The sequence below is a fragment of the Schistocerca piceifrons genome, chromosome 2, assembly GCF_021461385.2.
Source record: "Schistocerca piceifrons isolate TAMUIC-IGC-003096 chromosome 2, iqSchPice1.1, whole genome shotgun sequence".
Classification (NCBI taxonomy): Eukaryota; Metazoa; Arthropoda; class Insecta; order Orthoptera; family Acrididae; genus Schistocerca; species Schistocerca piceifrons.
Genome location: NC_060139.1, coordinates 596,897,116 through 596,915,280, shown reverse-complemented (window position 1 = coordinate 596,915,280; position 18,165 = coordinate 596,897,116). Strand labels below are relative to the sequence as shown.

Sequence of the window (18,165 nt, the reverse complement as noted above, 5' to 3'; positions counted from 1 at the left end):
TTAGGGCATTATTACATTAGTTTAACAGTAAACAGTGTCAAAAAATTTAAAAACATCTTTCCAATCTGGGTTTTACTTATTTCTCTGAAAGAACTCCTCTAGTGAATAAAGTGAGGTCTCATGTAAATAATTTTTCAAGCTATGTTTAAATACTGATGTACTACTCCTTATACTTTTGATGCTGTTGGGTAGGGAATTGAAAATTTTCATTCCAGCGTACTTTACCCCTTTCTATTCAAGTGTCAAGTTCTTTAACTCACAGTGGAAATCCTCTTTTCTTCTGGTGTTATGTTCATGATGTAGGCAATTCGTTTCATACAGAGTGGGGTTATTTATTATGAAGCACATCAGTGAATATATGTACTGAGATGTTGCTGTCAGTATTTCAAGTCGTTTAAAAAGATTTCAACATGAGGTTCGTGGGGGTACACCACAAATGATTCTTATTGCTCTTTTTTGTGCTGTGAGGATTTCCCTTGCGGCAGGTGTATTGCCCCAGAAGATGATGCCGTAACACGTGACTGAATGAAAATAGCCAAAGTAAGCTGACTTTGAGATGGTAATGTCATTGAAGCGTGACAAAATTCGTAAAGCAAATGTTGCCGACGTCAGCCGTTTTAGTGTTTGTAGAACGTGATGTTCCCAGTTCAGCCTACTGTCCACGTATACGCCTAGGAATTTTGATAAGTACACTTGCTTTATCATTTGATCATTCTGTGTGATAACTATTTCTTTTGGGCTTCTGTGGGTTGTCTGGAACTGGATAAAATTGGTTTTTTCAGGTTTATTGAAAAGGAGTCAATACTAAACCAACACAGAACTTCTTTAAGGATATCATTGACCTCGGATTCTAAGTCAGTAGTTGACACATTATCCACCACAATGCTCGTATCATCAGCGAACATTGTAAATTTACACTGCTTATTGATTGATAAAGGCAGGTCATTAACATATATGATGAACAGCAAGGGCCCAAGCACTAGTCCCTGTGGCACTCCATGATGCACAATTCCCCACTCACAGTCCACTATATATTGTGATACACTATCTGAAACATCTAGAATAATCTTCTGCTTCCTATTTTCGAGGTACGATTTTAACCAGTTCCCTACAGGTCCTGTAATTCCATAATGACAGGCCTTCTTGAGGGGTATCTGGTGATCTACACAGTCGAACGCCTTTGATAGGTCGCATAAGACACCAATTGGCAGCCTCTTGCTGTTTACAGACTCTAGAACATCATTTGTGAATGATAAAATTGCGTTATCTATTGAAACTCCCTTTTGAAAACCAAACTGCTGACTGTTAATGAGGTTCAGGTCACCAAGGTGTGCCACAATCCTGTTGTACAGAGCTTTTTCTAGGACTTTTGAAAATGTTGTTAATAGAGAGATAGGACGATAGTTTGACACATTTGTAGCATCCCCTGCTTTGTACAGGGGCCTGACAACAGAGTATTTCATTCTGTCTGGAAACACTCCTTGTTGCATGGATGTGTTGCAGATGTGAGACAAAACTTCGGTCACTTCACTACAGCAAGCCTTCGACAGCTCGCTTGAAATATCGTCGATACCGGCAGAATGTTTATTTTTCAAAGACTGTATGATTTTTTTGATTTCATTGGCAGTAATGGGAAGCACACTTATTTGACTGAAAGGTTCTGGAAAATTATTTTTCATTATACAGGCAGCTTTATCTACAGAACCTTGGCAACCTATCTGTGTTGGGACAGTTAAAAAATGTTGGTTAAAGATTTCAGCAATTTCCTCACTATTAGTTATCTCTGAATTGTTAACAGTTAAAAGAATATTTTTGTCTTTGGTGTAGTTTACAGTCCCTGTTTCTCTCTGTATCACATTGCAGATTGTTTTAATTTTATTTTCAGAATTAGTAATTTCAGATGCTATACACATACTTTTAGAGTTTTTAATTACTTTGGCAAGAATTTTACAGTAGAGTTTATAATGTTTTAGCTGAGCAGGGTTGTTAGAAGTCTTTGATGCTATGTAGAGTTGTCTTTTTCTCTGACAGGAAGCCATGGTGCCCTTAGTGAGCCATGGTTTTTTTGCAGACCTAGCAGGTTGGACTCTATGACTTTTTTGGAAATACACTTTCAAAGGTACCTGCTATCTCATTTGTGAATAAATGGTTTTTTGAATTAGCAGTTTCTGCTAGATAAACAGGTGTCCAGTCAGTATGCTGAAGACATGATCTGAATGTTTGAATAGCTTCCTCACTTATTTTCCTTACTGTTTTCCATCTAAGTGAGGTGTCACTCAGAGGAATTCCCAAGCTGTTGAAAGTAACTCGTTGTCCGTCATGGTCAGATAGACCATTTATAACCATTTCAATATTAATATGGTTGACTTTACTCTGATCAACAAAAACGTTATCAATAAGAGTACTGGAAGAGGTTGTGGTTCTGGTGGGCGAGCTAACCACGGGAACAAGGTTGTACGTGCACATGAGATTTTCAAACTCCACCTTGCAGGGAGAATTAACCAAGAAATCTATGTTAAAATCCCCAACAACTACCATGCCCCTATTTTTTCTACTTAAGTACAACAAAAGAGTATCTAATTGTTTAACAAACGCTTTAAAATTACCAGATGGTGCCCTGTAAACTGCCACAACTGTTAATCTGGAGACAGTGTCTGGCACCTCTATAGCACATACTTCAAAATGTAGCTTAAAGCAGAATCTTTGTACATCTATTGCCATGAACAAGACATTGTTTTTTACATATACAGCCACTCCTCCTTTGCCCATATAGTTCCTGCAATAAGATGTTGCCAAAACATAGTTGGGAATAGGGACCACTTCAATACCAGCAGTGATGTGGTGTTCTGTTAGACACAGAATGTGGGCACTGTTTATACCTTTTGTGTCTTCTATATTTGCTGTGAACTGATCCAGCTTGCAGTATAGGCCTCTTATGTTCTGATGAAACACTGTTAACTTTTGTTTGTCTTTAATTGTATTGCTGTTTGAGTGAACTTCCGTTTATGTATTAATTACTTGTTGCAGATTTTTGTTACTGGACCAAATCCTGCTAGAGTTGGCCCAGGCCACTAGTTTCCCTCGTTAGTTAGGGCTATGACTGGTCTGCTTTCATGATCGTTATTGTTTAGGCCTATTATTTCATGAAAAGCTTTTCCAATGTCTGCTGCTAGTTTATTTTTGCCAAACTGATTTAGATGTAGTCCATGCTTTGTGAAGCAGTGTCTCTCATACCTGTCTGTATCCAGTAGTGTCACATTCATAAACTTAGTGCAAAAGTGTTTCGGTTTACTATTCGTTAGGCGAATTTCTCTGTTCACACAAGACCAATCTGCCAGGTCATATCTCGAGGGCACAGTTGTTAGTATTATGTTTGTATGCTGTAATAACTGCAGCAATACGAGTAGCTTTTTAATGAAAGTGATTGGAAGAAATGTATTCACATAGTGAAAAATAAATTTTGCATCTCATGAAAAATGAATGAATTCAGGGTCTTCTTTTGATTTTGATATACCTGACCAACATATTGTGTTTGTATTTTGCACAGAGTCCAAAGGATGGAAGAAGCTGGTTAACACTTACCTACAATCAATGAATGACTGCAATGAAATAAGCAGATAAGTATAATTTAGTTATAGCTAATGCTTAACCCATAATGTTGTGGAGAAATTGTGATATGTCATGCAATGTTATTTGAATTGTATGAATAATAGAGCATTAAATTTTATGGTTGTTTAAGAATGACTATGTTATAACCCTTTTCCCTCTATTTTTTGTTAATATTGAATAGGGCTGAAAACTGAAGCTTTCAATTACAAACATTGTATGACACCAATATTTAAAGTGTCATGAATGTGTATGTTACATTATATTTTCTGTGTCAATCCATTTTAATATGGGTAAGAGTGATCTGGTTCTCCTTTCTAAATTTCCTCTGTTTGTCCTGCTTTCCTAAATGAGGAAACTACTATCAGTTTCAAAAATTAGTCTTTCTGTACATATTTATCAATACTTCAAATTTCACATCCCTAAGGTAAATACTGGTCAGCCATTCTGTCTTCCTGAAAATCTGCTATTAAGATACTTTGTCTTTGTAATCATACCTTTTGACAATGGAGATAATAGATGATAATGAACTGAAGCTCCTCCTGCACTTTGACCAAAAATAGTAACATCATTGGGATTCCCACCAAATGCAGCAATATTCTGTTGTACCCACTGAAGTGCAAGTACTTGATCCTTCATACCAAGATTCCCAGGAAGGAGTGAATCTCCAGTACTCATGAATCCTAAAAATATAAAAAAAAAACATATATTTTAAGTCTGAAGCAGAATGCAAATTCCTTTTTAACAAAGATGAGAATTCAACAGACTAATTATGAAACAGAGGGTAAGGGAACTACAGGATTCACATCTTTCGTAGTTTCCCCTATATCATCTACGCCTGCATCACCACACAGTGACTGGCAGAAATTTCTTTGGGTACCGTTCTTTCATTTCCTTTTCCATTTAAGAATGGTGTGCAAGGACACTTACTGTCAGTAAGCCTCTGCATGAACTCAAATTTCCCTGAGTTTTACATCATGGTCATTTTGTAAAATGTGTGATGAAGGAAATAATGTATTGCCTAACTCTTCTGGAATGTACACTGTTTGAATTCAGTACAGATTTCTCCTTGATATAGAATGTTTCTGTTGTAGTGTCTGTCACTGTAATCTGATAAGCGCTTCTGTGATGATCTTGTGCTTACTAATGATCTCAATAACGTTCCTGTAATACTGCCATGGGATATGTCCCAAGTCAGTTTTGCATCATATAATTTCATCCTGCTACGGTGTGTTGAATTCTTGTCTTGAAGAGTTTTCAATCCAGTTATAACCTGGTGTGATATTTTATAAGCTCAACTTTTGATCATTGTGTGACAGTGGGCAGTTATATTGAATGCCTTTTGGAAGTCAAGGAAAGTGACATAAACCTGGATGTTTTTTATCTACTGCCCTGTGACAGTTTCACAAGAATGTTGTTTATGGAACCCATTTTGATTACTACAGATGAGATTTTTGGTGTTCAAACAGGTAATTTTGCATGAAAATAAAACATATTCCATAATTCTACAAAAATGGATACCAAAAATATAGACCAGTAGTTATGCACTTGCCCCAGAAACTTTCTTTAAAATGGGAATGAGTTGTATCTTTCTGCAGTCACATGGACTACTTCAGAGTCATATGATAAACTGTTACAAGAATGGGAGCAAGTTCTTTGTCTTAATCTATATAGAATCATACAACTATCTTATCAGGTAAAGTTGCTTTTCTCCTGTTAAGTGACTGTAGATGGTTTTCTGTTACCTTATCACTTTCTCAATATCCGACATTTTGACGTTCACGCAATATTTGAAAGGAGACACCATAGGATGATCTTCCACAGTGAAACTGTTTTGGAAGACTAAATCCAGTAATTCAGTCTTCTCTTTGTAACCCTCCCTTCCAATACCAGAATAATTACTGGGATACTGTGTGGGTGACATCAATTCATTTATTGACATTATGTAACATCAAAAGTCTTAGGATTTTTCATCAGACTAGGAGACAAATGTTTACTTTTGGATTCACTGAATGCTTCTCACATTGATCTTTGTAAATCTATTTGCGTTTTTCCTCAAAAACTCTTTGCCATCATTTGCATCTACATGTTGCTTTCAGAGCAACTTTCTAACATAGCTAGTAAATAATGGCAGATATTTCCCATTTGTCACAAACTAACTAGTCCATAACATGGGTAAAGCATATTATACAATATTTCTGAATTTATTTATTGCTTTTCCACATTTTCATCCTCACAGAAGAATGTTTGCTGTTGCAGTTTGTATCTTGTTACAGCTGCAATGAAAAAATATTTTTCTACCTTTCTTAACATTAATACTGACATATGTGCTGATTGAATCTGTAACAGCCTCATGTACAGTGATTCCATACCCTGCAGTAACTTCATCCAAAAGTTGGAATATGTTAGTTACCACTAGATGCAATACATTGCCCTCACAGCTAGATTTTCTATCTCATGAAGGTAATCTTCAGGTAACATATATAGCATGATCACTTGTGAATGTCTGTCTCTGGCACCTGTTTTAATCATGTGAGTCACCCAATCTAGAACAAAGAAGCTGAAATATCCCCCTGTTGCCACAGCATAATCAGAAAACATTTTATTATCCATGTTTTCTCTGTAACTTTTAGTCACTACAGCTCCTAAAACAGATGAGCTGTATAAACATTCAATTACAATGATTGACTAACCTAGAGTGCTTTCTTCACATAGATTATGTTTCATTTAAAATGTGCAGTAATCTCATTACACATTATTATCAGTAAAAGTAGTGCCATTGTGGTTCCTGCCAGATGGTGACAACCAATATTGTTTAGCCCAAAATTTTTCAGTTGAGATAATGTTGAGTTCCTTATAACCATACCAACAACATGATGGTCTACCCTATCATTCCTTCTTTTCTATTCATTCTGCTAGTGTTTCATTCTATAATTCAAATAATAAATCATTATCAATTGTATTCCAGTTAATAATAAGCACTCATTTCTCTTACGAAATGCAAAAGAGTCACTACTTCCTTATTTCCTCATCATACTCTGTAGTAAAACTGCTCAGTTCTGTTCCTCTTACTCTTTTGTTCTGAGAAAAATAACAGCTTTTGATCCAATATGACTCAGGCAGATTTTTTTTTTCATTTACATAGATGGATTGATGACATTGGTGGGTTCTATGTTGTCATTATCTGCAAACATATTGAAACAAAATCATGGATAGTGACATATGTATTACAGAATCTGTGAGTTTTCTAAAATGTTGGAAGTATGCTTACCTAATGGTCCAAGACGATAATTGATTGCAACATATACAATACCATTGTCAATAAAATACTCAGATGGTCGTGAACCACCAGATCCTGCAGTGAAGCAGCCACCATGGATATTCACTAGTACAGGTTTGGGGTTATCATTATCTGATGGTAGCTGTCAGGAAAGAAAGTGAGAACTTGAGGCCAATACTTATTTAATAACAGCTTTTGAACTAGTTCAAAGTATGTCCACTGTAATAGCTAAATATATCAGATTTTGTATGCAGATTATAACATTTGATCATGTAATCTGTCTAGACAAATGCATCCAAGGAGAACTTTTGATTTACCTATACACTGGTATGTTTATTTTTTTCTGGGAATTGTCTGAGTAACTCTATAAATGGAGCTACTTTTATCATACCCTTTATCTTATTCACTCTAGGCATAAACTCTGTATCTATAGGCAACAGAGTAATTACAGTGCTGTATAGAAACGCAAATTCACTTGAGGAAACTATGAAATTACAAAGAGACAGAATTGCTGGCATTTACTTATTGTCAGGAGGTGAAATTCTTGTACCACGGGATACACATTTAAAAGTGAAAGTGAAAACCATAATCTGAGCCTTCTGAACTGTTAGATTGTTCACCAGCTGCATTACAATAACTAGTAATAGATAGGGGCAGGCCACAATTCTTTTTATGAGTGTGTGGATGAGGAGGGACAAGACCAATTGCAGTTGTCTCTATTAAATATGTCTGCCTGTAATACTGGATTTAGCCTCCTAGAGGTAGGTACTGGCCAACCATTCTGTCTCTTTGTAATTTTATAATCACATTGTTGCCTATACATACAGAGGTGGGAACAGAACACGTGGTCATTAAAACTTAACATTGTACTGAACATTTTGAATTAGCAAATGTAAACTGCAAAGCTACATGTGATCAATCATGTCCATGAGCACTGCAACCAGTTCGTCTGTTATTCTAACCCCTTTGTGTGTCACTTAGAAGACACAATCATTAAAATATTATCTGGGATTACCTGAAATAATTCTGGTAGAACAATATGTGTTGTTTTCCATTTGTATCTGGTTATACTAGGAGATTGAAAGTATTCCTCCAACATATACTTCCATATTAAATTGTATATTACATATGACTCACTTCTTCAGACATTTTAGCATATGCTGTTTATTTCACATTTCAAGAGCAAAAACTTGACTTTTATCTGAAAATTCAAAATCTAGCTCCACATGAAAATTTGTGAAGAATGGGTACTGGACAAAGGTATATAATTTGTTTTACACATGCAGACTGTAAGCTTTTCACATGAGTACATGCAACAATTTGAACACCTATTGTAGGTATTCCTAACAAAAGGTTGGTATTTGCCTACACTAATCATCCATAGGAACAGGAAAAGAGGCTGCCATCCTCTGTATTTCAAGAAATAGTTCTTGCTATCACTTTGCCAAAGACATGAAATGGTAGCTGATTTTGACACCTGTTTCTTGTTAGTCTTCCCAGTATAAAATTATTGGCTATAGCAAAAAAATTAAATAAATCTTACTCAGCCGCTCAACAGAGAAGCTTTTCATAGCACTGCAGCCCATTCAGCTAGTATACCTGTAGCATAATCTTAGTACACACTTGGATTACAAAACACTGATTAATATTTTTGGTGAGAACCACCCTTAATTTTTCTTTTGACAACTGTAAGTTCCACTACATTGTCCAGTACCAAGAGAAAACTTGCAGACCTGTTATCCATCCATTTCATGTCTGAAAGTCAACTTTTATTTTCAAGTTAAAATACACCCCTTTCTTATTTTTCATCATTTTTGTCAGTTTTAGGATCCCTTAATATTTCCTTTGAGATGTCCCAGAAAAAACATCTTAATCTCTCTTGTGCCCAAGAGACAGCTGGACCACCCAGTTGCTGAACATGCTGCTCAGCACATTGTGCTTCACTGCTCAACTATAGGCAAATCTCCTATGAGTAAGACAAGAGTTTATGAGCAGTGTAAATGTTTCAAAGAGGTTCAATAAGATGTTGAAGAAAATAACCACCCTAGATGCTCTGGCACATTAATTGCTGATGACAATGTGGAAGAAGTAAAGAAAATTGTTTTGGAAAAGTGCCGAATATCCATCTCAGAGGTTGCTGATGATGTCAGCAGATTCCTTGGCTCATGCCTAGCAATTTTTTGAACCTTTTTGACACAATATGTGTAGCAGAAAAGTTTGTTCCAAGGTTGTTGAATTTTGACCAAAAATGACATCACATAGACATCACTCAGAAATTACTGAATGAAGTCGACAATGGTCGAGAACTTCTAAAGAAGTTTATAACAGGTGACAAAACATGGGTATACAGGTATGGCCCAATCATACCAAAGGTAATTACCTGAACATTCAAGACCAAAAATAATTTGACAAGTTTGATCACATGTGAATGTTACCTTTGATTACAATGGGATAATGCATCATGAGTTCCTGCCTTTTGGCCGTATGGCAATATGGAATAATACTTTGAAGTTATGTGCCATTTGCATGAACCAATTTAAAGAAAGCAAGCATAATTGTGGCAAAACTCCTCAGGGAAATTGTGTCATGATAATGCTCCTTCTCACAACTCAAAGCTTCTTCATTATTTTTCAGCAAAAAACAGAACTGATATTGTGTCAGTCACCGTTTTTGCTGGACATGCCCCCTGCAACTTCTTTCTATTCCTGAGGCTGAAGAGCACCATGAAAGGATCTTGTTTTGCTACTACTGATGAGCTAAAAGCAGAATCACTAAAGGAGCTGAACATTATAATGAAAAGTGAATTCCAGAAGTACTTCAAGGATTGTCAAAAGCACTAGCACAAGTGTATTATATCTAAGGGGGATTAATTTAAAGGGTACAAAGTTTATGCTGGTGAATAAATAAAGATTCTTTAAGAAAAATAATCAAATCCAGACAATTCAACATCGGTAAATGTAATAAAGATGTAACTGCAGTTTAAAAGATACTAATAAGACAGTTTTTTATATGGACGATTAATCTTTGTCTTGACAGCAAAGATGAATCAAAATCACACAATTTGATAAATGATCAAAGAGCATTTTCTGGTTATCATGCAATCAGAGTACCTAAAATATCTCACAAGGATATCTTCAAATAGCAGAGGCAACCAACAGTACAGTGGGATGGTGTTTCTTACCAAAATAAAGTAACTGTGTAAACAATTAGTAGGCAAGATTTTGACATATGTAGCAAAAAAATGTTATTCTGGCAATTATTGTGACAACAGTTTTGTAAAAGTATTCTGTTTCATCTGAATTAGTAAGTGAATGGCAAACACCACTACCTCACTTAAATTCTTTTTGGGAACATAATACTGCCACTGTGTAAATGTAGGTAAGTCAATATGACACCAATGAGTTTACAGAAGCATTCAGTAGATCACAGCACCATCTGTAAGTGAGTGATGCTCTTTACTGCAATACTTAACAAGATCTATAGTGACTGAAGCCAGTCTCCTGCTGCCCATGGTAGGGTCAGCTGGATTCATTTCACTTGTAGTGACATGAAGGTAGTATGTATATATGCATAAATGCTTTGAGTGCAGCAAAAACATATTTAATTGTGCAAATACTATCTCTTTCAAAGTCTCTAGAAGTGAGAAATGCTCATTGCTGCAGTGTGTGACAAGTTCTTCCGGCATGGAAGCCAGTTTTCCACTGCCAATGACAGTGTTAACTGAACTAATTTCATATTCAGTGATATGCTGGTAGTAGCTATATTCACCTGTACATGCTTTGAGCAGAGATAAATTATTTACATGTGCAAGTGCTATCTCTTTTAAACACTCAGTAAAAAAATTATCACATGTTACTGTGGACGTCAGTGACCTCTGCAAAACTACATTTAATGTACACTGTGTCAGTGCAACAGACCCTATTTTTGAGCCTGCTAGCTCACTCAGGCTTATTTCTCTTGACTATGACCCATTAGAATTTCTATGGTCTGTTTTCCCATGCATGAATTTGTCAATTCTTGATTAATTGCACCTGAGATAGTAAATGGCAATCTTTTCTCCACCTCACAAAACACAGATTTTCATTTCCTTTTTACTTTTGAATAAAGTTATATTGATATCTTCACACTTTCATAACAGATACATGTTAGACACATGTACATGCAGCTATTAGCTTGACATCCTCCTATCTTCAAGCAATTATCAAATTGAGAATTATGGCAGTTTAATATATGTAAATAGTATGCATACATACTACAGTACAAAAGTGCACCAGAACCAATGTAGTTTCAATTTGCTTTTATTTTGAGTCTACATTCTGTACAATCAATGTGCATATCATAGAGGACAGTTGTAGAAACAATACTGTGAGCAAAGTTTTAACTACACAATATTTTTTATAATGGATGTTAGGTTAACTTTTTTCTATCTGCAGTAGCCTGAATTCATTTTCAGAGACCACCTCCATAAGGACAAAAGTTTGGTAAGAGAACAGCAGCCTGTACAGGATGTCACTGAATGAGTGAAGAATACATTTAGTCTCTAATTGTGCTTAACAAAGAAACAAGTTGTAAAACTTTTCAAATGTAAAAGTAAGGATTTTACCTAAAGCCAATACACACACATCAATATCTGCATTCTAAGAGTTGTCATTCACCACACCAATGCAGTGGCATCCTCAGGACATTGGTATGCAGAGCATATGCCATTTCCAATGCAGATAGCTTAACCCAAGAACTTGCACATTTGATGGCTGTTTTTAAGGGTAATGGACGCTCTGAGAAGGGATATGGAGTCTGGATCATCACTGGACGTTCATGAAGAGGAACATAGATTGGTGGCATTTATTCCCTGTGCTGTGGTGTTTGTTTAAGACTGGAAGAATTTTAAGGCTTTTTGACATTAAGAGTGTGTTTCATCGACCTTCTAAGATCAAGGAACTACTCGACTCTGTGAAAGATGATTTGGGGCTTAGCAAACATGGTGTACATAAAATTCCATGTCAATGTGCAAAGGCTAACATCGTCCATTTGATTCACATAGTTCATGACAGGTGTGAGGAACATTGCCATCATATGAGGCTACAACAGCTGGAAAAATCGCCAGTAGCAGAACACTGCTTAAATTAGGGACACAGTACAAAATTTGATGAAACTAAGATAGTTACCAACACTTCTGGTTTTTGGAACAGTCTCTAAATAGAGGCAATTGCAATTAGCTTGGCAGATAATTCAATTAACTGAGATAATGGGTTTCCTCTTAGCAGGACATGGAATCCTGTACTATGCCGCATCAAAACCGAACATTCGTTGGTGTGGCCAATCCAATTGTTCAAAAATTGTCCTGAGTGTGATATATTGTTGCCGCCAGTGTTCTACTAAAGGGGGCTCAAACTACCCAGTCTTGGCCCCGGCAACCTTGATGGGCAGTGCATGCGCCATGTACAGTACGGTGGCCTATACAGGGTGTCGATTTCCAGCTTGGCGTCAGTTCTCAGTGGGACACATTAGCAGAAGCAGCATTCTCCTGAAGATGGCAACCAGTTTGATCACCAAAATATTAAAATTAGGATGCAGCAGCAAACCTGAAGAGACTTTCAAGACTTATTACTCCAGAAAAGGCTATGAAGTCACAAGAAATTCATCTATTTGATAACTACAAACTGAAACATATCAGTGATTTCAGAGAAGGAAATCGTGATGTTTGAACATATCAATTGAATTAAAAAAGAAATTATTCAGACATAAGAGTATAGACACTACACAGGCAACAAGACACTATAGCAGATACGAAGAAGGGATGTATAAAATAGTACCATGTACATATCAATATTAACTGAGCATATTATTGAAGGTGTCATGATATAAAACATTATATATTTGTATATTAAGTATGTCATATGACAAATATGAATACAAAATTACAAAATGAGAAATAAAAATGCTTTTCAAAGAGAAATTTACACAAAAATCATGTATCAAAAATATGCTCCTTATCAGCCAAAAATTATGTGTAGCAAACTACCAAAGGAAGTTAAAATAATATCAAAATTCCACATATTCAAAAAATAGCCAAAGAAATGTTAATTAGCAAGAGTTTTTATAGTGTCAACGAATATTTGAATCATCAGCATGCAAAATACAGCAGTTCAGCCAGAAAAATAGAACAGTTTATTTCCTTTATCATACTGACCCAACATGCTTATTTGAAAAATTAATTGTATTCATTTATAATTCTAATTTCATATATTATGACTGTTCTCAAGTCTATGGTTTCATGTTATATGTAAGAAAATCTTATTAGCCAACATATAATTATGAATCTTTAATGTTCTGTTATCTATGAAAGATCATCTATGACAAATCCTACATCATTTTATAATGATGAGATACAAGGATCTAAATAAATAAACAAATACATATAGGAAAGTACCTCAGGAGTGAACACGTTGAGATAAAGGCAATCTTCAGTTCCCTCTATAGTTCCTTTACCAGTTAGCTGTGTACAGCTACTTGATGCTGCCAAGGCATCCCTCCTTTCAGTCCATGGTGATATAGGTACAGGTGGCTGCAAAGTACAACATATTTAACCATATGGGCTCATGCACAGTGTTAAATGTAAAAGACTGTGTTCTTCAGTACTGGTTTTGAAAATATGTACATTATTCTTAAACTAAATACAAATTATCAAATAATAGAAAATCTGGGATGGAATAACATTAGGAAAAGAACAGATTGCAATTCACCCCTTAGGAAAACGTTAAATAGCCGCTAAGCAGACTGTAGTCTTCTTTTAACTATTGGACAAAGTCCTTCATCAGATACAGAAACACAAGCAAATAAATTGAGTAATGCAAACTACACACACTCACTCATAAATTGGTATGTAAACCCCCCCCCCCCCCCCCCCCCCCACACACACACACATGACCACTTTCATCTCTGTGTGATGTTTCTGCAAAAGGAGCATCAGTATATTCAGTTTATGGTTTCATAGTGCACTTAGTTTTGTGATGTGGCATCAGTCATTTTGTTTTGTAATTATTAAGCCATATGGTATTAGTTTGCTCATTTATATTTTTAGAGGAAGTATTTGCATGAATTAGTATTATGTATAATTGTGTTGCAACCAAGTTGTTCTTTTAATAGTACTTTTATCAGAAAATCAGTCGTGAATTTATATTAATTTGATCATGCAACATTTTTTAAAAAACCATATTCAAACTCATAATACTTTCGTAAATCAATTGTGTTGAGGGATAAACATGTAACAGTTTTAAAACTCTCTGATATGTAACATCTTTCTTCAACATAACACCTTTGGAAAATACTGATATTTGTAAAGTCAATTGTGAAATAGTCTTCACTGAGATGAATGCTTAGACAGTTCCCAAATACAATGTACATGTGTCTGCTACAATGTACATGTGTCTGCTGAAAACTGAAAGTGAGCTGTCGTTTGACCATGAAGTATCTGATTGACAAGATGTATCTGAATTTACCACAAAACCCAAAAATCTAAACAAGCTGTTTTGCAGTTGGTTACAGTGAATGAAAGATTATAATGAGATACACAGAAAAATACAATTTGTCCTGCTTTGTTAAATTATTTTGCTCAGTGTGCTAAATAAATATTTTATTTTATTGGAATGAAATACTGATAGAGCTAAGTGAACGAGTTGTGCTTGTGTGAATGTGTGTGTGTTTTCTATTTCAGAAGGAGTTCTTTTTTGTCTACAATGTAGGAAAAGATAGACTGCAACTAGCCATAAAGACGAAATGTTAAGTTCCAGACAGGACAGTTAAAAAAGGCACTTATAGATTAACTTTTGGCCATAGCCTTTGTCAGAAAAAGAAAGAGATAGACACACCATTCATTCACACAAGCAAGCACACCTCATGCACATACAACTGCCATCTCAAGCAGCTTGGACCCACATTGTTGATATTCCTACCTAGAGTTTCCATTGTTTCATCTTTTTTATCTGAAACCTTAAATGTTAGCAGTATTTTTCATTGTACCTGTCTGTGACTTATGTGGTGAGTAGCAATCTATTCTTTTCATGTGAGACCTTAGTTTCTTATGGCATATACATTGTTGTCTTAACTTGGTTACATTCGTTCATGTCAAAACATTTCAGTAATGTTCAAATAACTTACAGGAATGCAGTTGATGACATTGTCAACAACTACCAATATTTTGACAGAAGCACATCCTGCCATTTTCAAGGCAAAATTTTAGCAAGAAAGTGTTCTGCAAGGAAACTTAAAATATTGGTTTTCAGCGAAACTCTTGAAGCTTCAGAGTTTCTCTGAAAGCTGGACTTTTAAATGCCCTTGCACAGCACTTCCTTGTTGCAGTTATGTCTTGAAAATGGCAGGGTGTGTCCTGTCAAAATATTGACAGTTGTTGGCTAAGTCACCTGGCTGCATTCTTGTAATTTATTTGAATATTCTTTTGATATTGTTCTCATTCCACCCTTGACTTTCCACAGTTTGATTTTTGCCAAATGGCTTTCCTTCCATCCCACAGCCCACTGCTGTTTTCCTTTGTTTCTTTAGTCTAACACATTACATTACTCAGTAACCAGCCTTTTCCTGTTCTTCCTTGCTGTGTTTTATTGTGAGTGAAGTCCCAGCACCTGAAGACAGTGGCCATGACTGTGTGATTTGTGTTTGTGTGAATGTGTGTTTTCTATTTTGGAAGAAGGACTTTTCTGTCTGCAACTCAATGTCTCCTCTATGTAGTGAGTAACAATCTATCCTTTTCATATTGTTGTAATTCCATTCTGAACTTTCCATTTCATTATGCTTGGGTCAGAACAAGTAGGTTACACTTTGTAGGATGATGGTGTATTCCTTTTGCATCCAAAGACAGTCATTTTGAGTCTACTCAGTGAAACAAATTTTTATCAGCAGTATTTGTTCAGACATGGGACAAGTGATGGTGACATACAGATCACAGTCATTAGTCTGTGTGCCACCGTTAAAAATTAAATCCTGGATCTTTTCACAGCCTATAAAGAAATGGCACGACATATCACTCTTGACATTGCTATGTCACTTTAGGAAGTTAAGTTCAGGAAATTGTTCTTGCTATTAAACAGAAATAGATCATATTAACAGGAATCTCAAGTACAGATAGTGTTGAGGATCAGTAGACAAAGTTCAAAACCATTGTACAATATGCATTAGATGAGTATGTGCCAAGCAAGATCATAAGAGATTGAAAAGAGCCACCATGGTACAACAATCAAGTTAGAAAACTGCTACAGAAGCAAAGGGAACTTCTCAACAAACATAAACATAGACAAAGCCTTACAGACAAACAAAAATTACATGATGCAAAATGTAGTGTGAGGAGGGCTGTGTGAGAGGCGTTCAACAAATTTGAAAGTAAAGTTCTATGTACTGACTTGGCAGAAAATCCTAAGAAACTTTGGTCTTATATCAAAGCGGAAGGTGGATCAAAACAAAATGTCCAGACACTCTGTGACCAAATTGGTCCTGAAACAGAGGATGACAGACTAAAGGCCGAATTACTAAATGTCTTTTTCCAAAGCTGTTTCACAGAGGAAGACTGCACTGTAGTTCCTTCTCTAGATTGTCACACAGATGACAAAATGGTAGATATCTAAATAGATGACAGAGGGATAGAAAAACAATTAAAATCATTCTAAAGAGGAAAGGATGCTGGACCTGGTGGGATACCAGTTCGATTTTACACAGAGTACATTAAGGAACTTGCCCCCCCCCCCCCCCCTCCTCCCGCCCCCTTCTTGGAGAGGTGTACCATAGGTCTCTAGAAAAGCATAGCATTCCAAAGGATTGGAAAAGGGCACAGGTCATCCCCATTATCAAGAAGGGATGTCGAACAGACGTGCAGAACTATAGACCTATATCTCTAACGTCGATCAGTTGTAGAATTTTGGAACACATATTATGTTTGAGTATAATGACTTCCCTGGAGACTAGAAATCTACTCTGTAGGACTCAGAATGGGTTTCAAAAAAGACGATTGTGTGAAACCCAGCTCATGCTATTCATCCACGAGACTCAGAGGGCCACAGGCACAGGTTCCCAGGTAGATGCCATGTTTCTTGACTTCTGCAAGGCATTTGATACAGTTCCCCACAGTTGTTTGATGAGCAAAGTAAGAGCATATTGACTATCAGACCAATTGTGTGATTGGATTGAAGAGTTCCTAGATAATAGAACGCAGCACGTCATTCTCAATGGAGAGAAGTCTTCTGAAGTAAGAGTGATTTCAGGTGTGCTGCAGGGGAGTGCTGTAGGACCATTGCTCTTCACAATATATATAAATGACCTTGAGGATAACATCAGAAGTTCACTGAGGCTTTTGAGGGTAATGCTGTAGTATATCGAGAGATTGTAACAATGAAAAATTGTACTGAAATGCAGGAGGATCTGCAATGAATTGACGCATGGTGCAGTTGAATCTCAATGTAGATAAGTGTAATGTGCTGCAAATACATATAAAGAAAGATCCTTTATCATTTACCTACAATATAGCAGGTCAGCAACTGGAAGCAGTTAATTCCATAAATTATCTGGGAGTAGGTTTTAGGAGTGATTTAAAATGGAATGACCATATAAAATTAATCGTTGGTAAAGCAAATGCCAGACTGAAATTCATTGGAAGAATTCTAAGAAAATGCAGTCCGAAAACAAAGGAAGTAGGGTACAGTACACTTGTTCGCCCACTGCTTGAATACTGCTCACTGGTGTGGGATCCGTACCAGATAGGGTTGATAGAAGAGATAGAGAAGATCCAATGGAGAGCAGCGCACTTCATTACAGGATCATTTAGTAATCATGAAAGCATTACGGAGATGACAGATAAACTTCAGTGGAAGACTCTGCAAGAGAGATGCTCAGTAGCTTGGTTCAGGCTTTTGTTGAAGTTTCGAGAACATACCTTCACCGAGGAGAGTCAACCAGAGTATTGCTTCCTCCTATGTATGTCTCGCAAAGAGACCTTGAGGATAAAATCAGAGAGATTAGAGCCTACACAGAGGCATACTGACAATCTTTCTTTACACGAACAAATGGATGTAGATGTAGATGAACCAAGCTGAGAACCAATGTGAAAGTTTATAATGTATCACGCAAATATTAGTAAAATTAGAAAAATGTGAGATAATGTTGAAGTGAGATATAATGAAATGCACTCACGAAAATAACTTCTTTGGCTAAGTGGACAAACGTTGTGTGTACAAAAACAGTATACAGATTATGGGGGAAAAAAAGTGTGATGGAAG

At 36.2% G+C, this 18,165-nt stretch overlaps 1 protein-coding gene across 1 annotated transcript in view; it reads right to left on the bottom strand.

Annotated features, from left to right (window-relative positions):
* LOC124775646 (esterase FE4-like) overlaps positions 1 to 18,165 on the bottom strand; it is an 83,350-nt gene that overhangs the window by 49,473 nt on the left and 15,712 nt on the right. Inside the window, exons 3-5 of the mRNA XM_047250474.1 lie at positions 13,317 to 13,457; positions 6,878 to 7,028; positions 4,104 to 4,289 (exon numbers count right to left, since the gene is read on the bottom strand). Coding sequence (XP_047106430.1) covers positions 4,104 to 4,289; positions 6,878 to 7,028; positions 13,317 to 13,457 — 478 coding nt within the window. The remainder of the gene's footprint in view (positions 1 to 4,103; positions 4,290 to 6,877; positions 7,029 to 13,316; positions 13,458 to 18,165) is intronic.